Source organism: Neohortaea acidophila, assembly GCF_010093505.1.
Source record: "Neohortaea acidophila strain CBS 113389 unplaced genomic scaffold BDY17scaffold_10, whole genome shotgun sequence".
Taxonomy (NCBI): domain Eukaryota; kingdom Fungi; phylum Ascomycota; class Dothideomycetes; order Mycosphaerellales; family Teratosphaeriaceae; genus Neohortaea; species Neohortaea acidophila.
Genome location: NW_022985519.1, coordinates 507,770 through 530,418, shown reverse-complemented (window position 1 = coordinate 530,418; position 22,649 = coordinate 507,770). Strand labels below are relative to the sequence as shown.

The 22,649-nt window shown below is 57.0% G+C and overlaps 10 protein-coding genes across 10 annotated transcripts; 2 read left to right on the top strand and 8 right to left on the bottom strand.

Annotated features, from left to right (window-relative positions):
• Positions 1–768: 768 nt before the first annotated feature.
• BDY17DRAFT_303177 (uncharacterized protein) lies at positions 769–2,620 on the bottom strand. Its single transcript, XM_033734525.1, has 2 exons — positions 2,137–2,620; positions 769–2,087 (listed from the first exon to the last, which is right to left on the bottom strand). Exons 1-2 carry the CDS (start codon positions 2,431–2,433, stop codon positions 879–881), a joined length of 1,506 nt encoding a protein of 501 aa, XP_033586637.1. The 5' UTR covers positions 2,434–2,620; the 3' UTR covers positions 769–878.
• A 670-nt stretch (positions 2,621–3,290) lies between these two features.
• Positions 3,291–5,838, top strand: BDY17DRAFT_327049 (uncharacterized protein; the record flags this gene model as incomplete). Its single annotated transcript, XM_033737608.1, has 2 exons — positions 3,291–3,436; positions 3,492–5,838. 2 exons carry the CDS (start codon positions 3,291–3,293, stop codon positions 5,836–5,838), a joined length of 2,493 nt encoding a protein of 830 aa, XP_033586636.1.
• Positions 5,839–5,941: 103 nt separating this feature from the next.
• BDY17DRAFT_31036 (acyl-coenzyme A thioesterase 9) lies at positions 5,942–7,677 on the bottom strand. The gene is made up of 3 exons (XM_033735424.1): positions 7,259–7,677; positions 6,512–7,196; positions 5,942–6,458 (listed from the first exon to the last, which is right to left on the bottom strand). The coding sequence occupies exons 1-3, from the start codon at positions 7,544–7,546 to the stop codon at positions 6,046–6,048; spliced, it is 1,386 nt and encodes a 461-aa protein (XP_033586635.1). The 5' UTR covers positions 7,547–7,677; the 3' UTR covers positions 5,942–6,045.
• A 306-nt stretch (positions 7,678–7,983) lies between these two features.
• Positions 7,984–9,455, top strand: BDY17DRAFT_318619 (FMN-dependent dehydrogenase; the record flags this gene model as incomplete). The annotated part of the gene is made up of 5 exons (XM_033736205.1): positions 7,984–8,095; positions 8,148–9,008; positions 9,056–9,179; positions 9,238–9,307; positions 9,360–9,455. The coding sequence occupies 5 exons, from the start codon at positions 7,984–7,986 to the stop codon at positions 9,453–9,455; spliced, it is 1,263 nt and encodes a 420-aa protein (XP_033586634.1).
• A 102-nt stretch (positions 9,456–9,557) lies between these two features.
• On the bottom strand, positions 9,558–10,850 carry BDY17DRAFT_327046 (cytosolic iron-sulfur protein assembly protein 1; the record flags this gene model as incomplete). Its single annotated transcript, XM_033737607.1, has 1 exon — positions 9,558–10,850. One exon carries the CDS (start codon positions 10,848–10,850, stop codon positions 9,558–9,560), a length of 1,293 nt encoding a protein of 430 aa, XP_033586633.1.
• Positions 10,851–11,119: 269 nt separating this feature from the next.
• On the bottom strand, positions 11,120–14,010 carry BDY17DRAFT_30999 (T-complex protein 11-domain-containing protein). The gene is made up of 2 exons (XM_033735389.1): positions 13,932–14,010; positions 11,120–13,772 (listed from the first exon to the last, which is right to left on the bottom strand). The coding sequence occupies exon 2, from the start codon at positions 13,670–13,672 to the stop codon at positions 11,612–11,614; it is 2,061 nt and encodes a 686-aa protein (XP_033586632.1). The 5' UTR covers positions 13,673–13,772; positions 13,932–14,010; the 3' UTR covers positions 11,120–11,611.
• Positions 14,011–15,645: 1,635 nt separating this feature from the next.
• Positions 15,646–16,620, bottom strand: BDY17DRAFT_227669 (uncharacterized protein; the record flags this gene model as incomplete). The annotated part of the gene is made up of 1 exon (XM_033730166.1): positions 15,646–16,620. A coding segment is annotated over one exon (975 nt), but the record flags the coding sequence as incomplete, so codon positions are not given.
• A 549-nt stretch (positions 16,621–17,169) lies between these two features.
• On the bottom strand, positions 17,170–18,084 carry BDY17DRAFT_30983 (uncharacterized protein). The gene has a single exon (XM_033735372.1). The coding sequence runs from the start codon at positions 17,829–17,831 to the stop codon at positions 17,355–17,357; it is 477 nt and encodes a 158-aa protein (XP_033586630.1). The 5' UTR covers positions 17,832–18,084; the 3' UTR covers positions 17,170–17,354.
• A 433-nt stretch (positions 18,085–18,517) lies between these two features.
• On the bottom strand, positions 18,518–20,145 carry BDY17DRAFT_229661 (protein phosphatase 2C protein 1; the record flags this gene model as incomplete). Its single annotated transcript, XM_033730194.1, has 6 exons — positions 18,518–18,791; positions 18,863–19,419; positions 19,474–19,547; positions 19,616–19,749; positions 19,863–20,047; positions 20,110–20,145. Coding segments are annotated over 6 exons (1,260 nt in total), but the record flags the coding sequence as incomplete, so codon positions are not given.
• A 319-nt stretch (positions 20,146–20,464) lies between these two features.
• On the bottom strand, positions 20,465–22,635 carry BDY17DRAFT_303157 (uncharacterized protein). The gene has a single exon (XM_033734524.1). The coding sequence runs from the start codon at positions 22,508–22,510 to the stop codon at positions 20,492–20,494; it is 2,019 nt and encodes a 672-aa protein (XP_033586628.1). The 5' UTR covers positions 22,511–22,635; the 3' UTR covers positions 20,465–20,491.
• Positions 22,636–22,649: the final 14 nt, after the last annotated feature.

The window sequence follows — 22,649 nt, the reverse complement described above, 5'->3', positions numbered from 1 at the left end:
CAAGCGGCGTTCAGGTGATGATGACAGCAATAGAGTCAAGCACTGACGCTACTCTCTTACGAGGTGGTGGTTGATGCTACAATTTGCCTACGACGGTATCTGATGAACGTTGCCCCAAGAAACTTTGATAGAGCAAGAGACATGTCGCCTTGAGCACATATATTTCCGTTTGATGGCATGAGTCCATCATCGAAGAGACGCTCCCTCATTGCTTCACGTTCCTTGCTCGACTTCCCTTGCCTTGCTCTCACTTCCCTTGCTCACTTCCCTGACTTCACTCAGTAGCAGCGACCTTCATAGCTTCTTAAGAGCTCTGGCCTTCTTCCACCTCGGTCTCGTCCGCCATGATCCCCTCGTCCTCCACGAACCCTTCATCCTCCTCGACATCCATGAATTCGAGCTCGCCCTGGGCATTCTTGATGAGGTAGCCACCGCTGGTTTTGTTCCACTGATCGCTGTTACGGCTTAGCATGCATTCGATCCGTTAGGCAGCATATGAGACTTACCGAATCTCCTCACCGCTTACTTTGGCGTCCGTCAACCCGTCGCACATTTCGTTGAACCTGGCTGCGATGTTCTCCCACTGCTCATCGCTGATGATCTCTGGTGCGAAGTGATTGGCAATGATGACCATCGCGAAGAGCTCGACATCTTGGGTCCAGCGAAAGCCATTCTCGTCACAGGTAAGATCCATGTTGTGCCGATGGACCGAATTGATTGCTTGTTGAGGAAGATTGTGTGTAATCCGAGTGTTGGTAGGTAATGTGGAGGTTGTTGTAAAAGAGAAGGAGAAGAATAGAAGAAAGAAGAATATATACAGCTGCGGTCACATGCCACGCACGCGCTTCAGTTCATTCAGTTCATTCCTGCGCTTCACTTCAATGCCATATATTCTCAATGAGACAATCTTCATCTTCCCACAGATCATCGTCCTCGAGAAGACATTCTTCGTGGCTCCAGGAACTCGCCCCGTCTGTCAGATATTCTTCAGTCTGCTCTTGCCAGTCCGCCGTGGCATGGTCTTCGAGATCGTAGAAGTCTAGAATGTCTTCCTCGTCTTCTCGGTCTTCCATCAAATCAAAGTCTTCAATGAGCTCTGCCTCGTACCTTACGTCTGTCCAACTGTCTTGGCTTGAGTCAAGGAGTTCATAACCGAGATCATGATCGGTGCCTGTGTCTCCTCTGCCATCGCTCAGCGGCTCGAGCCTCCTTGCCGCGTGTGGACGGTAGCTACCACTGGCCAGCATCCGCCATAGAAGTACGGAAGGCGTATCTGGTGAGACGTAGCGTCTCTTTGCAGCAACGTTGGGATCGAGTGAGCTGTCAAATCTGCTATCCTGCATGCTGCAGACCATCCCCAGTGCACACCGGATGGTGGGCAGAAAGACAGCACGGGTTGCCACATTCGAGAGAAAGCCGGGGGACCACAGCGCTGGCGCCACTTCAGATAGCTGGCGGAACGATTGTAGAGCTGTGATGGCCACCCCATTGCCCAGGGCTCGCGGGGATTCTGTGATTGCAACTCGGATTGCAGCGTCAATGAGGTGCATAGCTGCGTCGCTCTTCGCTACGGCTGACGATGAAGAGTCGAACCCGCCACCGGCGTCGTCCTCCATGTAGTCTGGAGTCAACAACATGATGTCGTCCATTGGCTCTGCTAGCTCGCCATCATCGTACAACATCCAATCATTCCACACCGACAAGTGCGCAGGAGGTTCGTCTTCGTCCGGCCGACAGTAAGAAACAGCTCCGCGCTCAAGGTTTGCAGCGGAAAGTGTCATTTGTGAGTCCCCAACAGCTTGGGCATTCGTGGGTATACCTGCCGGTCGGGCATCCTTCCTCCGCTTCCATTGACGACTCTGCTCGAATTCAAAAGTCAGATGGACAGATTCCAGGATAAGATGACGGACACCTTCGGGCGGATGGATATCGAGATGAGGCACATCAACGCCCAGCTTGTGCATTCTGGGCGTGGCAGGGTGAGTTGAGCTGGTGTCTGGAGCCAGATGGATGGTGATGAGCTGGGCATCCTTGGTCGACTCTTGGTGCTCGATCGTCGTGGTCGCCAAACATAATTGTTGCCATAGCTAGAACCTAGATCAGCCATTGCCATCGAGCATAAAGGACCTCTGTCACCTCTGCGTTCTTCAGCCTTGCAGCCAAGGTCTCGATCAGAGCCGGTTGAGACTCCACATCGAGGACGTGTGAGGCGGGCAACTCCAGCCGCAACTGGAAATCAGAGGCCCATGTCGTCCACAAGGGCGGATTGCTGGAAATGTTTAGAGAACGGGAGGTCAGCTCAGAGCGAACACGATCGACGTCATCCTCTTCGGATGCAACAAAGGTGGCACGACTAGACAGACGAAGGCGCAGTCCGGAATCTTTGGACGCAAGCTCAACGCTGCCCAGGTCGGCTTCTACACGAGACATCATGATATTGAGAAGTCGCTTAGTGGCATGCCATGACGGTGAAGAGATTGTCTCGATCGAGCAGAGAAAGTGGCGAGTGCTGGAACTAGATGTAGGGAATGTTGCGAGGAGAGGTGCGGTGCAGCCTGAGGCCACAACCGCGAGTCTTGTCCGAGCTTTAAGTCGGCGACATCTCTCCCACGACCACCTACCTTCTCAAGCCTCTAGACGGCCCGGTCGACATGGCACAAAGACTATGCGCCCCCGTACGAGTCTCAAATCTGGCAGTCTGGTATTTGGACGCGATTTGCGCGCTCGGGCAAGATGGGAAGATGCTCCTCGGCGCGAGCATCATGGCCTGTGATGGCAGGACGCTGCAGTCTCCTCGCATATATGGGGTGGTAAGGCTGAGGACGCCTTGCCATGGGTGGCGTTAAAAGTAGGTCAACACTGGAGGAAAGAAGTACAGCACTGCCTGCAGGTGCACCACAAGTTGGACGACTCTTGCGACGCGCAAAGTCGATCGCTCATCTGGGACCTCCTCTTGATTCGCCATACACGCCAATCAGTCACTTGGATCACCCTAGCCCCCTTTCTTTCGTGTCTATAAGACCTGCATATCTTCTGTCAACAGCATTGTCATGAACCCCTGCGGCAAGAGTTGAACCGGTGTCTGGAGTCAACGACGCCTGGTAGTGCTTGCTCCTGATACATCCGACCCCCGGCGTGCTATGCATACTCGCCTTTATTACCCTTGGACGCTCTTTGGTGCTGCTGCGGGCCTCCAGTGTGATCTTGGGTGAGATTGCTGATACACTTCCCTTCGCACTCTTCCCACAGCCGCCGGGCCTCCACTCACTCCGAGCATCGCTCTAGGCAAGATGGAATACAAGATCGGTGATGTTGTCCCGAGCCATTTCGAACCCGGCATCGTCGCCGGAGCCTACATCGCCAGCATTTGCGGATGCCTACTCACCGTGGAGTGGCTGCACAGACGCGTTACCGGCCTGCAGAACATCAGAAGCTGGTGTGATTGTCGCAGTGAGATATGCGCAAACAACAGGAGCTGACTGGATCCCCAGGCTTGATACCTTCGCATGCGCCACGGCCTTGGGCGTTGGCGGCGTCTGGGCAATGCACTTCATTGGCAACAGAGCAATCATCATGGACAGCGGCGACGCCACGCTTCAACTCGTCTACGACCCTCGCTTCAGCATCCTCTCCGTCTTCCTACCCATCATCGGCTTGTCCGTCGCCTTCACCGTCGCGGAGTATCCCTTGCATTCAAAGACACTGGAGCGGGCTGCTCTGGCCGCTACTGGTATCTTTGCGGGCTTGTCAGTAGTGGGGATGCACTACACGGGTAACTTTGGCATCTACAATTACCACCTCCACTACCGAGCCCGTTTTTTCGCAGTGTCCATCATCATCGCAATCGGCGCCTGCCTGGCCGTGCTCACCCTGTTCTACACCGTCAGAGAGAAGTGGATCAATTCTTGGGAGAAAAGAGGCTTCTGCGCCGTATTCTTGGCTGCCGGCGTCACGTCCATGCACTTCACCGCAGCGACGAAGTGCATCTACAGGCTGAAAGCCTTCCATGGGCCTGCTGCACTCCACTCGAGAAATGTACAAGTGATTGTTGCAGGGGTCATCTGCGGAAGTGCAGGTCTAGGTGCCTTGTGCTTTCTGTTAATCACGCGCCGCCGCACCGCCGTCCTCAAGAGATGCTCTCAGAAGGTCATGACATCGTGTGCCATCTTCGACGCTGCTGGCCGCATCCTGGTGACCACGGACGGCGTCCTGCCTTCACGAGAAGTGGCGGATCAATTCTACATGAAGCCGTTCGATGACGACTTCGACACCACGCACCCGGTGTTTCAATGGATCTTCCGCGTATCCCGCAACTGGTCTGCTATGAGCGACTTGATCCCCAAGATGAGAGGCCATTTACAGCTGCACAAAAGTGACAGGGGAATGTGGGATACTGGAGTTGATCCCCACGAGGTCAGCGAGCATAGCCCCGCCCCGGACTACTCGATCATCTTTCGCGAGAGGTTCTGCATCGCTGCCGCCTCACTTGCGTCCGCCCTTCATGTGCCCCTCGAGAACGTGGGTGTCCTCTACGACACGATCGTGGACACTGGGACTCTCAAGAGCGAGCAGCCGTTTTGGCGGCGCCGTAGCATTGCGAACGCCGAGGAGAATGCATCGGATGTGGAGATGGCTGTCGGAGTCGGGGGCTTTGGCAAAGGCCATTTGCTCTTTCTCACCAGACGCGTGGAAGAAGCGGACGTTGACAAGTTTCTCAACGCTGGCTTCAAGTTTGCAACACTTCCAAGGATTGGCCCCACCATCGCGGACACTCTGCAAATCACTCTACCCGCACTGGAAATGCACATGGCTTCTCTCGTGCGCTTCAACGACAAGTTTTGGGATCTCCACAAGCCCGGAACGTGGCTCAGCTGCTTCGCACTCATCCCCAAGTGTGGAACAAAGGGGTTTGATGTTGCCGTGAGGAGCGACTATCGCGATCAACTGCCCGACGTTCAACTGCTACCATACGAGCCGCTTTCATGGCAGATGGAGCTTCTGGGAGCCATACACGAGGCTACTCCCAGCCACGCCGTGAAACACCTCAAAGGAATTCGGACCAGCGGCCTTCGAACCGACGAGCAGCGCTTTAGTATGATAGTCGCGGACGCAATTGAACAACTCCTCAAGCAACTCCCGGCGCAATGCATGAGCAATGCGAGGTTCTACGGACAGCCTGTCAACGTGCACTATTCTCGTGGCCACCAAGCAACGGCGACGACCGTTTTCTCCTTTGTGGCCGTCGCTGACCTTCACACCTCATTCGACGCATACCTCAACATCACCCGCACGCCGTTGTCTTTCTTCAACGTTCGCCACCAAACCTATGCGGGCTCGCCGCACCATGCCGCTCTGGCCCGCGACATCCATCGTGAATTCGGCCCGCCCCTTCCCCGTCCCTCACTCAATCGCCGCTGGACAAGGGACAGCAAAGCCACGGGTTCATCGCTTCATACTGCCAGGGAGACCCCCAACAAAGTCAGGAAAGAGCAGTCGACGACGTACACCATCCAGAGCGCAGACGATGCTTCAAGCGACCACACCGCCTCATTCGAAACCTATGATCTCGCCGACTACCCCCGCTCCCCGCGTAGCCGCAAGTCCACCGGGCTCAGCCCGTTCATCGATCGCGACAAGAAACTGGGCGGCATTCTCGTGGACAGCGAGACGCTTGTCAGGTCCGACAGCAAGAGCGACTGCGACCGGTCTCTCAGCCTCGACATGGGGTTTGGCTTGGGCACGACCGTTGCGATCAGCTCGGGTAACTCGGAGGAGACTTTTGTTGATCAGCTCCTTGCATTTGCTCGGGCTACGATCTTGAAATCACACGACTTATGAATACGACGATCATGACTTTGAACGATGCATGAACACTGCGATATTACTCTGCGTGCGGGCTCTCTTGGGTGCTGAATGCGAGAGCTTCGTGTGCAAACCTATGAATGTGTCAAGCAGATTGCGGTTCACGGAATGAGCATCAAGATGATCGCGTATCGAGCCAATGTAGGCATTCCTCCCTCTAAACCCACGATCGCCATCCCACACTCAGGTCGGCTTCGCTTCGGCCTCCTCGATGCTCTTGACGACGCGCCTAACCCGCCTCCTGGCATCAATGTACATCATGAATTCGGAGTAGGTCCTCGGCATGACCTTGATATCCTTGTCGACAGTGAAGGTGTAATTGAACTGGCCCGTTGGTTTGGTCTCTCCATGCTCGACATTCCGTACTTTGCTGTCCACCCGGACCTGCACACGAGTTCGATGGCCAGCTGCTCCACTCTCGCCGGAATCATTGTGATCTGATGCTCCTTGTACTACGGGAGGGTCTGTGTAGACGACTGTAGCGGTGAGGTAGAGTACGCTACCAACAGGCACGGGATTTTGAAAGGTGCTGGGGTCGAGGGACAAGAAGGATGGCCTTGTCCTGGAAAAGCTGGCGGCGCAGCAAAAAGCCAGCTCTAACGATGCCGTCAGCATACGGTCCACAGAAGAGGCGTGTGTTGAGACTTACCGAATGTCTGTTTCAATAGATAGCCTCCGAACACCATGAATTGATGCCGGTTGCGGTATTGGGGCTGCATGATGCTCGCGGTATTGAGTCGGGTGCTTTCCATGGAATGCACGCTCTCGGGCTTGCGTAAGGCATCGTTTGGGTCGTGATATCGCAGCTGCCTCTGCCAGATGGAATGGATCAAGTCGCTTTCTTCGTCGTCGGGTGTCTGCCGGAGCAGCGACCTTTTGGCCAGTGCTTTCCGCTCATGGCTGTTCTTCTCGCCTTGCGCAAAGATGCGCTTCTCCTCGGCCGTTTCGAGCAGTAGGTGGGGGATTTCGACGGGTTTCTTGGTGGCGGGGTCGAGCGAGACCATGGTGCACTGGCAGGTGATCATGATGTCTTCAGGCTTGACTGCCTCGCCTTCCTTCGGGGCTTTGGCGACCTGCAAGCTGATTTCCATGCTGCTCTTGCCGGTGTGCGTGACCATGCCGCTCAGCTCGAGATCACAAGTGTCGTTCAAGGCGTGGTTGATGGTGATACGATCAAAGGCGGCGGTGACGGTGGTGACGGAATCGCCGGTGTGTTTGTACGCTACTACTCCACTCAACGCATCCAAGTCCATGAACAGCGTGCCCAAGCGTATATGGCCGGAAGAGTTGGCATAGGTGTCGAGCAGCCAAGGATCTCGGCCGAGGGGAATCACCTAAGTCCCGCAGATCAGCCAGTGGACTGACGGAGTGTGGTGTTGAGGGGGAGGGCACGCACAACGCTGTGATAGCTGTCCTTCATCCTCTTTGGCGCCAGATCCCGCTCTTTCGGAGGGGGCGAGACGGCAGCGGCGCCGCTCTGCCCGCTCGGGTCATTTTGTTGCGCTCGCAAAGCTTCGATCCACGGCTGGCCAACGCGTTGGGCAGTCAGTTCCCGGAAGACACCATCGGTTCTGTGTGGTGGGGAAAGGGAAAAGGGTCGGCGGCTGACGGCGACAAGTCTAGGTCGTATACATCGGCGGAGGTGGGAGATGGTACGACGTGTTATCGCAGGGGACGGCGGCATTATAGATACCTATGGAGGCAATCGTTCATGGCGTGTTGGACAGGCCGCGGCGACGAGGTGAGGTCGGGTTCGCCGTCCCACCACTTTTGCCTGGGCAGCTGCAGCCTCATCGACCGTCGCCTCCTTCCCACCTCGAGGCAACACGTGAGAGGGAAAAGGGCAGGGGCAAGATATGCTTCATCCATGCCCTCCCAAGCTGCGGCGAAATGGGGCAGATGGAATACCTCTTCGACGGCGGGAAAGGGCCGGTGACGACGTGATGCGGTGCCTTGAGGCGCTCCGGAGTCTATTCCATGACTTGCGATGACCTCACATCGACTTCATCGCCCCAGCATTGGAGATGAAATGAACTAGAAATCATCCCAGACTCGTTCTATTCTCGTTACTTCAATCTCCACACACCTCATCTTGTCTCTGCCATTCAACGTTGTGCCGTCATGGACCCCAACAGCGAGAATAAGAAGCATCGAACAACGCCAGAATGGGCTCAATATCAGCGCGAGAATCTCTGGGCGGCGAATGAAGGCAAAGTCCCTCCGTTCAATACTGGTATTCCAATCCCATCCTATCACTTTCTTCATCAACGCTGATGCGTCGTCAGATCCCGGCAAACTCGAGGAGCGAGCGCAAGAAAAGTTGACCGAAGGCGGCTGGTTCTACGCCTCTTCCAATGCCGGCCAATCCGAAACCCATCTCGCCAATCGCCAGGCCTTCTACCGACACAAAATCGTCCCGCGCATGCTCGTCGACACCAACAAGCGCGACACCGCCGCCGAAATCTGGGGCCACAAAGTCAGCGCCCCCATCGGCTTCGCCCCCATCGGCATCAACAAAATCTACAACAAAGACGGCGAACTGCCCGTCGCCAAGGTCGCAGCCGAGCTGAACCTGCCATACGCCCTCTCCACCGCCGGCTCTCAGCCGATCGAGGCGGTGGGCAAGGCCAATGGCAACGGCCCGCGTTTCTTCCAGCTGTACATGCCGCACGATGACGAGCTGACCATCTCGCTCCTCCAACGCGCCCACGACTCGGGTTTCACCGCTTGCATCCTCACCGTCGACACTTGGCAACTAGGCTGGCGGCACAATGATGTGGCCACTTCCGACTACGCCTTCTATTACGGCGTTGGCGCTGATCTCGGCCTGTCCGACCCAGTGTTCAAGAAGAGATTGGCGGCCGCTGGCATCGATCCAGTCAAGAACCCCAATGAAGCCGGGGCTTTCTGGATTGACCAGGTGTGGCATGGACGTGCTTGGTCGTGGGAAAAGATCCCCTGGCTCATCCGCACGTGGAAGGAGATCAGTGGTGGCAAGCCCTTTGCCATCAAGGGCGTTCAGAGCGTGCTCGATGCCAAAAAATGCGTGGAACTAGGCTGCGATGGCATTGTCGTCTCGAATCACGCGGGTAGACAGGTGGACGGGGCTATTGCAAGCCTGGATGCACTGGAGAACATTGCCAATGGTAAGATGCATCATTGTCGTGTACTTTGTGCATGCTGACCATCACAGCTGTCGGTGACAAGATCTACATCATGTACGACTCGGGAATCCGAGGAGCCGCCGACATCTTCAAAGCCCTGGCATTAGGCGCTAAATTTGTGTTCGTGGGACGTTTATGGGTCTATGGTCTCTCGTGAGTACAGCTTCAGTTGATGGAGTAAGATGACAGCACGGTCTAATCTTGACGACAGCATCATGGGCGAGACCGGCGTTCGACACGTCATGAAGGGGCTCTTAGCGGACCTTGACATTATGTTTAATGTAAGTACCGAAGACAATTGGCCATGCTGACCAGTAACTGACGCTTCGCCAGGTCGCTGGATGCCAAAATGTCGGCCAAATCGACCGGACTTGGCTTGAGAGTCATCCCAAGGGAGGCTCGCTTCTTCGAGAGCGAAGTAAGATCTGACGATCCATTGATCATCGGCTGCATTGGAGACAATCGTTCATTCGGGGCCAGCATGGCGGTCGCATAGATACATAGGCATTGGGGACACGAGTAGACGTCGTCTCAAGGATCGAAAGTCCAAGCTCTGACCTCCCCATCATCGCCCGTCGATACCAGGATCTCTTCTCCTTCGTATCTCCTGCCCTTGTCCGCCCGTGGTGCCCAGCAGACATGATTGATCTCAAACACATCGTGAGAGTTGTCGATGTCGGCAACAACCACCCATTCGGTGAGCGATCTGTCCTCTACTCCAGTAGAGACGCCATTTTCCCCGTCCGACATGACAGTGTCCCCGTTTGACTCCGCTTTGGCGGTGGATCTCAAGCGCTCTTCGTACACCACGATTCTTCCATCGCTGCCAGCACTCACAATTCTCCCCGTCTTCTTGCTCCAGCTTACTGCGTATACAGCTGAGTCGTGGACAGCCGGTAGCCGTGTCTCCTCCACCCACTCTTCCTCGAAATCGCGGTTCTTCCATATGCTCGGGGTCCCCGCTTGTGCACTGGCAGACGTGGACTTCTCCTTCGGTATGCGGCGCCAGATTCGTATTGAGCGATCTTCGGAGCAAGAGAGCAGTCGCGGACCGGTCTCCTCTCGCTCAGCAAGCAGCTTTTTCTGCTCCTCTGAGATTCCCTCCGTCCCCAGTCTCTGCACTCCACCGACTCCCTCAAACTCCACCCACCACACCGTCCCCTTGTGGCCCTTCAAAAGCGAACAACACGCCCAATCGTCCAGGTCTTCCCTCCACAACCGGATGGTATCATCATAACTCCCACTCGCCAACAGCGCCTCGCTAGGATGCCAAGCAACACATTTGACATCGCCCTCGTGGTCCTGCAACACCGCCACCGTCTCGAAATTGTCATCGTCCAGCTCCTCCCAGATCCACACCGACTTGTCGCGCGACGATGTAGCAAGCAAAGGCGCAACGGGAGAGAAAGCCAGGCTTTTGATCTCCGACTCGTGCCCGTCTAATATGACTGCAAACCTCCACTCATCGTCCTCCTCTTCCTCATCCGCTGCGCCGCCGCCAGCCAGTCCACTGGTGAAGTCCACTTCTTTAGGCCGGCCCGCATTCTCCTCCCATCGTTTCCAAATGCCGGCGCTGGCGTCGAAGCTTCCCGTCGCCAACACGCTCTCGCCCACACTATTCGGCTTCCATGCGCAGCTGCGTATTGATCGCTTGTGCCCGCCCGAAATCACAGACTGCTGCTGGAAGGTTTGCAGCGAGTACACGCGGGCGCTGCGGTCGGAGCATGCGGTCGCGATGATGGGGAGGTGGGGATGGGGCGCGCTGAGCCAGGTGCGCGCGGTACATGGCGGTTGGAAGGTGGCGAGGGGTGTGATGGCGGGCATGGCAGCTCGAGCAGACGGAACTGCTTGGGGCGGTGGAAGGGAGTGTCTTCGTCTCGCTCCTGGGCTCTTGTTGATCGCTCGGCTTTTGAAATCGAAGGTGTTTGACCTAACGTCAGTGCGGGATATGCATTGATTGACGAGTGTATTTACAGGCGCAAGTATGGTGCAGTTGGAAGTTTCGAATCTCAAGGTGCAATGTTGAAGCACGTGCCAAAGGCGAAATTTCCCCGAGCCATGTCCCGAAGTGAATGAGGACAGCAACAAGTTTGAACGCTTTATAGACATATCATTGAACACTAGTTATGTTGTAGCTATCGCTCGCGTACTGCATGCCTGGCTTTCCGATTAAGAAGAGGGGGTATCAATGAGCAGACCGTTAAAGAGCACCCAGCAGAACTCCTGATGACCCTTTTGAAACACCGTGCCCGTTTCCATGAGAAGATGCAGTATCGCAAAAGTATCGAATACCCAGCCCGCCATGCTCCTTGCCCGTCGCTATGCTTGTGAGAAAAAACCAGGGTGATTAATGTGATGCTTGCAGGATGTTGAAACCGAGGATTGATACCGCAGTGGACCGTGCCGTGAAGACACTATGCGTCGCGTGTATATCCTGGTCGATGAAGTGCGGCAGTGGACCGTGTCAGAAGTGTGACACTATGCGTCGCCGGAAGATGATGTTCGAGTAACGGCAGTGGACCGTGTCATAAAGACACTATGCGTCGCCGTGCATGAAGAATGAAGATGAGTGGAAGAGAACACGCTCAAGCCGCCTGCGGGCGGTCGAATGGGTTCTGCTCCGAGATGTCGCCTTGCTCGTGGCTGGCCTTGGCTTGCGCCTCCAGAGATGGGGAAGCTGCCGGGGTGGGAAGGCCGGTCGGGACGTCCCTGATCGTGACCCCAATCGGCAGAAAGCGACGGCCTGGGGCGTAGACGGCCTCCGCCATGGGCATTGTAGGAGAGCCGGGGCCGGAAGGCGGGGTGCGGCAGCCGCCGTAGGACGAAGAGCCTTGGTCCTCATCGGGCGTGCCGGTGTACACCAGATCATGCCAGATCTGCCAGTGCAGCACGATGATGTGGGTGAAGCGACGCAGGATGTCGTCGAGGGGATCTGCTGAGCGGCTGGCTGGCGGCGGAGCGAGCACAGCGCCGAAGCCGAAGGGCTGCGCTGGGGCCGGCGGAGCCGCTGACAGCATGAGGCTCTGCAACTGAACGGGATCGCAGTCGATGTACCGAGCAACGTTGGCTTGCAGTCTAGGCAGAAGCTGCTCAAAGAGCCCAAGGGCGTACTTCTCGAACAACACCGAGCCGGGCTGGAGCTCCAGCTGAAGACGATTCTCGACGAACTGGAGCAGGAAGGGGTCGTATTGAACTTTGTCGCCTTCCATCCTCAACACCATGCGCATGATCTCCGCGGCAATGTGCTCAACACGGTCATCAAATTTCCCCGAAGGTCCGGCGATGGCGCTTGCATTCGTACGCAGAAGCGCGGCAGCCCTGATCAACTCGTCCGCAGGCGGAGAGCAGGAGGACGCTGCCTCGAAGAGGATGTCGCGGCAAACCTCCTGGTAGACCTTGGTGTGCATTTCCACGCGCAGGCTGCGGAGACGGTCCGTATCGAGGTGGAACGTCTGCGGGTACATGGTCGTAGTGTCGTAGAAGAGCATACCGCGGAGCAGGGCAGACGTGAGAGCTTCGAGATGGGTGGGCGTCTCATCATCCGTGGTGAGCTGTGCAATCTCACAATCCAGCCAGAGACGCGAGCGGGTAACATCGAACCTGTTGTTGTCGATCCTGTAGGCGTAGAATCGACGCTGATAGTTGACCGCATCCGCCACCAGACACGTGCGCAAGTGACGAATTTGATGGTTGGCCACGTCGAGCTTCATCATCTCGAGGATGGCGAGAAGCTGGCGGATGCCGTGCACCAGCACGTCGCATTTGCCTTCGTAGGCGCCGCGCTTGATCTCGCCTTCCATGCGATCCACCAAGTGATCGCGCATGGGCGCACAGTGATGCTTCAAGATGCGGCCCATCCAGCTCGCCAGGTCGACCAGATCGCACACCCCATTCTTGATCTCTTGCATCAACAGCTCGGCGTCGAGGCGGTTCTTGACGACGTCCTGATCGTAGTCGGGCACCAGGGTGATGAGGATTTCGCGGATGGCGTGGAAGATGCTGGGCAAGCGCTTCTCGGTCTCGGCGCGCATCGTATACCAGTATGCCTGACTCTCCGGGGTGTTGGCCTTGGATAGCTCTTGCTGCACATACGCATACATGTAGAACTCTCCCTCGAGCGCCTTCCAGTACTCCTCGGCCTGACGCAGCTTCTCCTTGCCCTTGGAGCCCTCGAGGTTGGGTCGGAAGTGCAATTCACGGTCGAAGTTGACATCTTGGCGCAGCTTGGGGTTGTTGATGATGCGGGAGATGTCGAGCTCGGCGAGAGACATTGCGGTGACGGGAGGATGGTTGGGGGCGTGGGAGAAGCACTCGGCAATTTGCGGGCCGTCAAAAGCAAGGCCGCCTGCGATGCATTGCTGGATGTCGTGAGCGGCGTCGCGCATCGGGGCCAGCTGTGGAGATGTTGATGCCGATGAAGCCGGCGATGTGGCGGATGTGGTGTAGGGAGCGGGCATGCCGAGCTCCGGGATGGGGTTGATGTTGTTTCCCGACATCTCTTCCTCCTGGCCTGCAGCGTTGACTGTCACGGTGCGGACCTGGGCCGGGCTGGCGGTGCTGTCTTCATGCGCAACAGCGGAACTCTGACTACCAGGTGATTTGGAGGCACGGCGCGCGTGCTTGAGGTTGTTGTTCTCGTGATTCATGATTCCGTGCAGTCTGGCAGCATGCCACGAGTTCGAAGTGGCCTGGGGGAATGCTTCTGTTCAGAATTGCCAGCGATCGGCAAAGAGTTTGCTCGACGATCTGTCAAGTGTGTCAGCGAAACGTCGTTGTGCGCGATGGACGTGCAGTTCTCGGGCTCAGTGGTGGAATGTGTCACTGCAAGCCAGCCTTGCTTCACCAGGGCTTGCCGAGATTCGTGCACTGCAGGTGGATGCACGGTGGGCAGAGGGGAAGACTTACGGTATCTTGCACGATTGCTCGCAGGTATGTTGTGTCCAGGTTGGTCGAGGGGAGGTGAAGTGTGGTGAGGTTGAGTCTCTTGGCGGGGATTCTTCACGTAAGCTGTTTCGACAGGGCGAAAACGAAGAAGTAAGACAAGCTGGGAGAAGACTGAGGGGGGATTAATAAGAGTCAATAAACAAATGCTCGGCGGAAAGAGGGTGTGGGCAACACTGCTAAACGAGTGTGTGTGTGTGTTGCGAGCGAGCGGCAATAGCAATGGAATCGAGCAGTAGAGACAGTAGAACAGCATCCACACTGGCAGGCAGTGAGAAGACGGAATGCAAGAAGGAAAGAAGGAAGAGAAATGGGGAGGTAGACCACGGCCAAGCAGAAAGCAGAGGCGGAGGAGTGGAGGGATCCTCTCAATCACCGCATGCATAACAAGGCGAGCAGGCGCGGGAGTGCCTGCCCTGCGTGTGTCTGGAGATACTTCGGTTCGTGGGAGAGCCGTCGCAGCATCCGCAACAGTCGTGCAGGAGGAATGACTGGGGCGCGCGGTGGTGCGTGGAGCAACGGCAAGGAAGGCGCGCAGGGCGCAAGTCATCGCTCCTTGCAGCGCGCAGGGTGCATATGGGGGGGGAGGAGTAGCGCAAGCCTAGCGGCTGCCGATGGAAATTGAAAGATGCAGCAGTAGTGCAGGAGGGGCAGGGCGAGGACGCGCCGGGCGCGCGAATCGGGCTCGAGAGCAGACACGCTGTCCCACAGTAGCACTGGGAGAAGCAGTGTGATGGCAGCCAAAAGCCCCGACGCTAGTCAGTACCCAATCCTCCACGGCCCTGGGCCTGTCCACCTTCCCCTGGACGTTGCAGCCGCCGCCGCCGCCAGCTCCGCCGCCGTGCTCGCTCGAAACAGCTTTAATTGTCACGTACCTTTGAGTGATTGCGCGCCTCCAGTGTGGTGGCGAGCCGGGCGAGCTCGAGTGGTGACTGGAGGCCGATAGTGAGGCCAAGTGTCTTCTTGCAGCTTGTGGATTGGATGTTTGGTGGTGGTGTTGGAGAGTTGTGAGAGAGACAATCCGACACGGTGATGTGAACCTTGTGTGCCAAAGCTGACTGCGGAGACGGCCAGCCTGCTCGAGCTGCTCGAGCCGCTAGCCAATCACGGCCCGGCCCGCCGCCAGAATGGAGGGCGGCGTTTGCGCGGTGAAGTGGTGGCACGCGTTTGTTGTGAACGATGCCCTTCACCACTGCAATCTAGACCCTGCACATGTCTTCTCGCCCTTATAGGTAGGAGATGTGCATCTTCTTTCGGGGAATTAATGCATCGCATACGTGTGGTCGAACGGGCCGGTCTGCATTGGTGTGGGCAAGCGAGTATAAACAAATCCTCCCCAATCTCGTCAGGATATTTCTCCAGCACTGCTCATTTCACGCTTCACGGCCTTTATTTCTCTCCCCCCGCCTCGTGCCTGCAAGGCGAGATTATTGCTCGAAAGGTCCAGATTGGGGAATGATATGGCTGCCATGAATTACAATTGCTCAATATGGATCAAAACAAATAGGCACCAGCGTTGGCGAAGACCTCGGCCTACATCGTGCCTTGCCATGAAACGCCGCATCGCAGCATGACAGTCTTGTGCTGGTGCTGGTGCTGAAGAAGGAACGGCATGCCCATCTCACTCCTCCGTCTCCATCTCCCCAGCCCTGGCTTCAATCTCGTCGACATCTCCCCGCGACCGTCCTCGTCTCGAGCTGCCCTCTTCCGGATTACTGTCATAGCTGTCCTCGTCGTCTCCGTTGGGGCTCGGGGCCCGACTGCCCGACAAATTCACCCTCTTGCTACCCTCCATCCAACTCCGCACGCCACCGATCAAGCCCATGGCATAGCCCGCCGCGAAGTCCTGGTTGTGCTTATCTCCCCGCTCGATCCAGCTCAGCGGACTCTTCGCACCGCTGCGGCCAGGCGTGTAGTTGAAGTATGAGCCAGGGGCAGGGCTGTTGGACCTGCTCGAGTGCCAGAATTGCTTCAAGTCGCGGCTGAGCTCGCGGCCGGTGGTGGTCCAGTTGGAGCGGATGTTATCGCGCAGCTCCGCCACGTGCCGCTTGATGTCCAGCTCGTTCTTCTTCAGCCAGGAAATGTTGAGCTCTTGCCGCGACGTGCCGCGCTTCAGCTGCCGCGAGATGTACTGCTCGTAGTCGCGCACAATCTTGGTGATGATGCCGGTCGTGCTGACGCCCTCGGTGCGCTGCGTCACCAAGAACATGCCCTTTTCCTTGATCGGCTTGTAGATGTCGTCACCCTCGCTCGCCCCGTACGGGATGTCGTCGTGCGCCACGTAGTCGATCTGGTGCTTCTCCAGAAAGTCAACCGTCAGCACCCACGGGCAGTCTTCCACCACCTCGTCGATCCATCTGCAATGTCGGACCGACTCCGCCCTCTCCTTCGCAGACATGACCGTCAATCCCTTCCTCTTGTGAGTCTCGGCGTCGCCGGTCACGCCGACAATGAGGTAGGTGTTGGGGAAGGCCATCTTGGCCTGCTGTAGCTGCCGCATGTGTCCGAGGTGGAACAGGTCGAAGACGCCATCCGCATACACGCGCACCGGCCTGCCCTTGGGTGGGGGATTGGTGTGGTACCCCACTGGATCAACGGAGCCCGCAGGTGGTGGTGCCGGCATCCTCATCGTCCCCGCTTCCCCATTCTCCCCTCCTCCCTCTTCAAAGCGGTTTGCGGGCATCTGGGCAGAACTGGCGGTGCCGTTGGGTGCTGCCGCCTTCTGCGCGTTTGATTGTGACCGGGTGCCACGCGTTCGCTTTGCTGGCGGGTCGACGGAATCACCCTCCTCGGTCTCTACCTTGGCCGGACCGACGTCTTGCTCCTCTGCATCGTGTGCGCTGGACTGCGTTGCATCGCCCGATGAGACGGGCGCTGCTCGTTTCCGCTTTACTGGCATGTTGTGAATGTTTGCCGTAGTTTCGAAGACACACAGCAGGAAGAGGCGAGGTATGAATGGAAAGTGAGACGGATGACGGGGGGAGGGTGGTGGTTAGTGTTGGAGGTGCGATCGAGACAAAGCGCAAGACCAGCACACGTGGGCCAACTTTCTGGGGAGTCCGTGCGCAAGGAGAATAGGAGGTCTGCAACGGCGATGACGGGCGATGAAATGAAAACGGAAACGTCAGTGATCACAAAGTGCTGCGAGTGATGGCCAATGCTGGTTGGGAAGATGACATAAGGGTGATGAGATTCAAGTTAGGACGTGGGTGGTCCGGCAGCCTGTTCTCAGGACTGGCAGCAACGCGTCACCGCATGGAAAATACGCCACTGCCAGCTCCACACTTCACCTTTCCCCGGAGATCCGACATGTCGTCTCGATTACCACACCATAGCACATGGTCGGCAGATTGTCAAGCTACGGACAGTCGGGCCCTTCTCCGCCCCTCAAGCAGCTCGATAGTTTATTGGGCGAGCTCCTGCAGCGCCATCACTGCTGTTACTGCGCCTGGGAGCCGCCAAACAGCCAGAGCACCTTTGCGCCCAAACATGTACGAAATGAATCAGGGTAGACGCCGGTGAGCCTGCTCTCCGGTGGCATTTGCCAGCCTCCGTGGCATGCAGTGGAGACGCACAACGCCATCGCGCCTCATATTTCGCCCGGGACGTGACATGTGGTCGGGAGGAGAGATTAAGGTACCCCGCGAGCAGAATATTAAGGTACATGGCGATCAGCCTCATCTCTAGCATTTGTGAGACTCTGCTATATTCCGTGAGCGCACTCACGACGCCATCACTCCTCACCGTTTGGCCGAGATGCGCCAGACGGCCTTGAATATCCTGTGTCGATGGTGAGTCGAGCATTGATAAGACGAGCGGCCGTGAGGCATCGTCTCCGACCGTTGCGAAACTCCGCAACATCATCTGGAAGAAGTCTCGACGCCTTCGCCCCCCACCTTCTGCCCGAGATGCGCCACACGGCCATGAGCACTCGAGATTGGCAAGGATAGATCACTAGCCAGGTATCCGGCAATCTGTGTCTTCTCCGGCCCTGCGGCCATTTGTAGCAGACCCCGTCAATCCACCACTAGCAGCTCCACCTCTCGCCTTTCGCCGGGGATCTGACGTACGGTCATGGACAAATGTGGTAAATGGTGGATGAAGGCCATGTACCTATGTAACTACCGCAACCCAGCATCGTATACTCGCTGCCACCCAGAAACAATGCAGCTGGTACACTAGCACAGACACCACCGGGAGATGTAAGTAGAAGAAGTAGAAGAACGATGACGCGAAAACGCATCGCCCACGACGCCAACCCAATGCAATAACGTGAAAACACATAAGCCGAGCAGCGGGAGTGAGGGTCGCAGCTATACAGTTTGCTCCCGTTCCTCGCCGGCCAAGGCTTCTGCACTCGCGGGTGAGGGATGAACAGAAAGTTGCTCGCGCTGGCATCGGTTTCGATTCGAGATCGGGGGGTGGAGAGTGCTGGAGTGGGTATCAAAATGGCGGCGTCCTGGCTAAGAAGCTTCCGTCGTCTTGCCTATTGCTTTGGATGATGTATCGCTTTTTTGTCCTTCCGAGCTCTGGCTGGTCGTTGTTGAGGCTGCGGACGACGGTGCAGGCGTCTCGCCTCGTTTTGAATCCTGTGCATCGCTTTGCACCTGCTCCTCTAGATCGCCGTCCTCCACTTCTTCCGCTACGCCGCGATCTTCCATATCTACATCGCCGTCATCGTCGTGGGGCTGGCCGAGGGAAATGCTTGTTCCGTCACCAAGCAGTATGACGCGGCCTGCGCGGCTGCCGAACAGTCTCCGCGAGTCCATGTCCATCTCATAGTCGTCGGGCGAGTCGTCGAAGCGGTCGTGCGCACCGGGTCCTCTAAACTCGGCTGCTCAGGTAATTAGCACTTGGGCGTGTGGCAGGGCTCGAGGCCAGACGGGACTCAAGACTTGCCGTACTCGGGAGGCGCACAAGGCCCATCTCCATTCGCAACGCGGTCCCCAATCATCTTGTACCATTCCTCCTTCGTCTTGCCTTGCAGGAGACCAATCACGACCATGGTCATGTTGTCGCATCCGACACCTCCAGTCTCCGAGTTCGATGCCAGACAGTTGTCCATCATGTTCTCGCAGATGGCGTGGAGCTCTTGCTTCGCAGCAATACCTCGGCGAACGAACTCAACGACAGCTTGGCTCGATTGGCAGTCCCAGATTCCGTCGCAGGCAATGACCAAGAACTCGTCATCCTCGCCAATCTCGTGGACCATCACGTCCGGAAAGGCCGTGACAATCTGCTGTTCAGGGGGCAGGTCCGCGCTCTTCTTGAACTCAAAGTCGCCAATAGCTCGGCTCAGTGCGAGGTTGCCATTCACCCGGCCGAAGTCGACGAAGCCACCCGCCGCGCATATTCTTGCCTTCTCGCCCTCGTTGGTCGGCTTGTGGTCATACGATAAAGGTTTCGCCCGGCCCTTGATACCGAGCACGGATCGCGAGTCGCCGGCATTGCCCTGTATAGATCAGTCACCGCACATCTCACGCATCGTGTTCGCAGAAGCTCGTACAACATAGATTTTCTCGTGCGTCACAATGCCAACTGAAGCCGTACATCCTGACACTTCTTCCTCGTACTTTGGATCTGATGAGATGCAGTCGTCAGCACAGTGCAAGCTAAGGAAGCATGTTCCGCTCCGCATGCAAACTCACCACTCAGGATAGCCCGGTCGATAGCCAGAAAGCCATCCTTGAGCGCCTGCTCAAAGTCCTTCTTCTTGAAAGCCTCCTGTTTCGCGATGATCTGGTGCAGTTTCTCTCCTGTAAAAATTGCTACCCGTTCCCCACTTATAGACGATGTAGGAGTCAGCATGGATTCATCCCAAGACAGTGAGTGTAAGAGTAAGAGGTTTCGGCTTCGCCAGATCGAGGAAGGAAAGGATGGTTCGCGGTATCTTACCCATGCCCATCATAAACACCGAAGAAGGATATTCGCACGTCGATGGCCGCGGGCTTGAGCTCTTCATCACCCTCCAAGGCCTGGAGGTCGAGGATGGTGGCATGCGCGTCTTCCATGCTAATTCGCCAGCCCTGCATGGCGCTGACCCCGAAGCAGACACGATCATCTTGGCCCTCGTCGGAATGCTATGCGAGGCCCGTGGTATCAGCGACTGTCGCGCTCTGCCAGCGTGGCAGGAGTGTCAAACCTTCTCCGTGACCGGCTCGGACAGAGTCTGACCCATGCTTGCCAATTCTAGCCTCTTGTCTCCGTAGCCCTCGATCGATCAGTCTTCGCCGGCGGTGTAGATCGCGGCTGTCGAGCGCGAGGATTGGCGGGGTAAGGGGCGGAGCGGAGGGGTCGGTGGCAAGGATGGATGGAGGGGAGATTGATTATCGCGTGTGGGCGGGCAGGGCAGAGGGGGAGTCTGGAGTGTAGTGATGAATTGCGGCAGGATTGGCTTTGAGCTACTTCTCTTTCGAGCGGTGGGGCTAGGCCGAAAGCGGACGCCGTTTCACGTGCTGAGGGGCTGCCGGGACTCGACGACATCACATGAACCCATGTCTTTGTTCACTTTTGCTTCACTCCATTCACTGCTCTGCTGTTATGTACATGTCATCTTCAGCTCTGAATCTCCGCACTACTCGTTGCACGCGCGCCTCATCCTGCGCGCTCATCTCCGGCCATCTGTGCTGAATCTGCTCCCAGACCTGCAACATTCGTTTCGCTCCTGCACAACGGTAGAAGGCGGAGAGAATGGCAATGGCCATGCGCGGCGTGAAGTATGGCGGCAGATGCTCGTTGGACACATCCGCGGCTTCGGCATCCCACTCCTCTTCACCGCCCTCATCCGCCTCGAGGTCGGATGCGTGCAGGCTGTATTTGGGATTGGGCGGCGCTTGGACAATGCCTAGGAACTCCTCCCAGAGGGCCTCGAGCCGCTTTCTGCTCCAAGTCGCTTCCACATACCCGCCGTGGTGCCAAAAGCCATACCAGATGGCGACGTAGATCTTTCCGTGCACGTGCCATCCCTCCTCGCGCATCTCTGCCATCAGTTGGCATACCCTCTCCCAGTCGCCAGTTCGATGCGCATGGTGTTGGATCAAGATCTGATAGCTCCGGTCATTTGGATGGATAGGCGCGGCACGCTGCGCCTCCTCTTTCTTCAACTCTGTCGAGAATGTAGAGCCAAAGAAGGAAGCCTCGTGCTCCTCTCTCTCCATTTGCAATTCATAAGCAACCTTTTCGAGATGCTTGCCCAACAACCTCCTCTCCCGCCAGTTGCGAGGTCCCTCGACCCCGAATTTGGTGTGATGTAGAAGCTTCATCTTGTCGAACACATCTTCCGCGCTCGCCATTTCTCCGCAGAGGATGAGTGATCGCATGACGCAGTTCATCACCGCCGTGTCGACAATCTCCCCGGCATTGACGAGGTCCCGAAAAGCCTGGCGCACAGCGTCACCATCCCCACGGATGCCAGCATAAAAAATCAGGCCCGTTCGGAGGTATCGGTCTTCCCGAAGTCCTCGTGCCGCCAATTCTTTGTAAATGGTATCCGCAAGTGCGAAGCGTCCTGCGCGAACAGCAACGTCGAAAAGGATGTTGAATGTCGCTTTGTTCGGGATGGCCCCTTGTTTCTCCATCCTCATCCAAGTCTCCACCGCCGTGCGCAGTTCGTGGTTGGAAGACCTTCGGACCCATCGGCCTGCGAAGCTAATGGCTTTGTTCCACTCCTTCACCGTCAGCGGCACGCCTTCCGCGAGCCACTCGTCTACGACGGAGAAATAGCGTTCATAATTCACGAGGGTCTTGAACTCCACCAAGCCCAAAATGTAAAGTAATTTGCGCAAGAACTTGTCTTCGAGATATCGAGGCCGAGGAGAGGGCAAAGCTTGGTATAGTATCCAGCATCTTCTCCGGTCAGTATACGACCTTCCTGCTACGCGTAGTTTGGTCCACAGCTCTTCGATTTGCTGAGCGTGCTGCGCATCGATGGGAGGAAGGATATCTCGCGGCGCATGGTCAGGGCGAGCCTCCTGTTCGGGAGTTAAGACCAAGCGAGGGGCGAGAGGGAAGTAGGTGGAAGTCGAAGTCGAAGTGGACGGCGGGTGGGCAGAGTAGTGGTGGGTATCAAAAGACTGGCCGTAGGTGGTCCCAACATCGCGGTATGCTGCTCGAGGTATCCACGCCCCGACTGGCGAGTGCTCTTCCATATCTTCGGGGCGGTCTTCTTGCCGTAAGGCTGCAAGCTTGGCTTGCTGCTTGGTGGTGTGCGTGGAGGAAAAGCGGCGGATAGGGGTGGATGGAGAAGCTCGGCGGTGCTGTGAGAATGGGGTTGCGCATGCGATGCCGGGTGCGCTAGGGCGAGAGGGAAGATGCAGGCACCGCTTGCTTGAGCCGGCGCGGACCAAAGCAGCAACGAAGCAGTCTTGGAGCGTCGGAGCACTTTGCTGCCTTCGTCTTCGCTCGAGACAGGGCGCAGTGTCACCGCGATGCCTGAGGGATGGTGAATGAGAGCGGGCTCCTCGAGGGAATAGATGTGGGATGGCGCAGGTCCATGGTGCTAACTTGGTCGTGACAGCGTGCTTCGGGGCGCCGAGAAGGGACATGAAGTGTCGAACATGTTGTCAATGGGCGCGCTAGCATGACAAGGACATCTTGCAGCGCAATGACTATCGCAGGGGCGGTGGTAGGTGTCGAGGTGGAAGAGTGGTTGTCGACAGACGGGATGCTGTTCCTCTCTTCCGC

What these genes read in the sequence shown, in the direction of transcription:
- BDY17DRAFT_303177 (XM_033734525.1), bottom strand. Translation starts at nt 2,433, where the DNA reads ATGATGTCTCGTGTAGAAGCCGACCTGGGCAGCGTTGAGCTTGCGTCC. An exon ending in CAAGGCTGAAGAACGCAGAG is followed by an intron (nt 2,088 to 2,136) that starts GTGACAGAGGTC and finishes TCTAGGTTCTAG; the next exon opens with CTATGGCAACAATTATGTTT.
- BDY17DRAFT_31036 (XM_033735424.1), bottom strand. Translation starts at nt 7,546, where the DNA reads ATGCCGCCGTCCCCTGCGATAACACGTCGTACCATCTCCCACCTCCGC. An exon ending in AGGACAGCTATCACAGCGTT is followed by an intron (nt 7,197 to 7,258) that starts GTGCGTGCCCTC and finishes TGCGGGACTTAG; the next exon opens with GTGATTCCCCTCGGCCGAGA. An exon ending in TCTATTGAAACAGACATTCG is followed by an intron (nt 6,459 to 6,511) that starts GTAAGTCTCAAC and finishes CGGCATCGTTAG; the next exon opens with AGCTGGCTTTTTGCTGCGCC.
- BDY17DRAFT_30999 (XM_033735389.1), bottom strand. Translation starts at nt 13,672, where the DNA reads ATGAATCACGAGAACAACAACCTCAAGCACGCGCGCCGTGCCTCCAAA.
- BDY17DRAFT_30983 (XM_033735372.1), bottom strand. Translation starts at nt 17,831, where the DNA reads ATGATGTTGCGGAGTTTCGCAACGGTCGGAGACGATGCCTCACGGCCG.
- BDY17DRAFT_303157 (XM_033734524.1), bottom strand. Translation starts at nt 22,510, where the DNA reads ATGTCCCTTCTCGGCGCCCCGAAGCACGCTGTCACGACCAAGTTAGCA.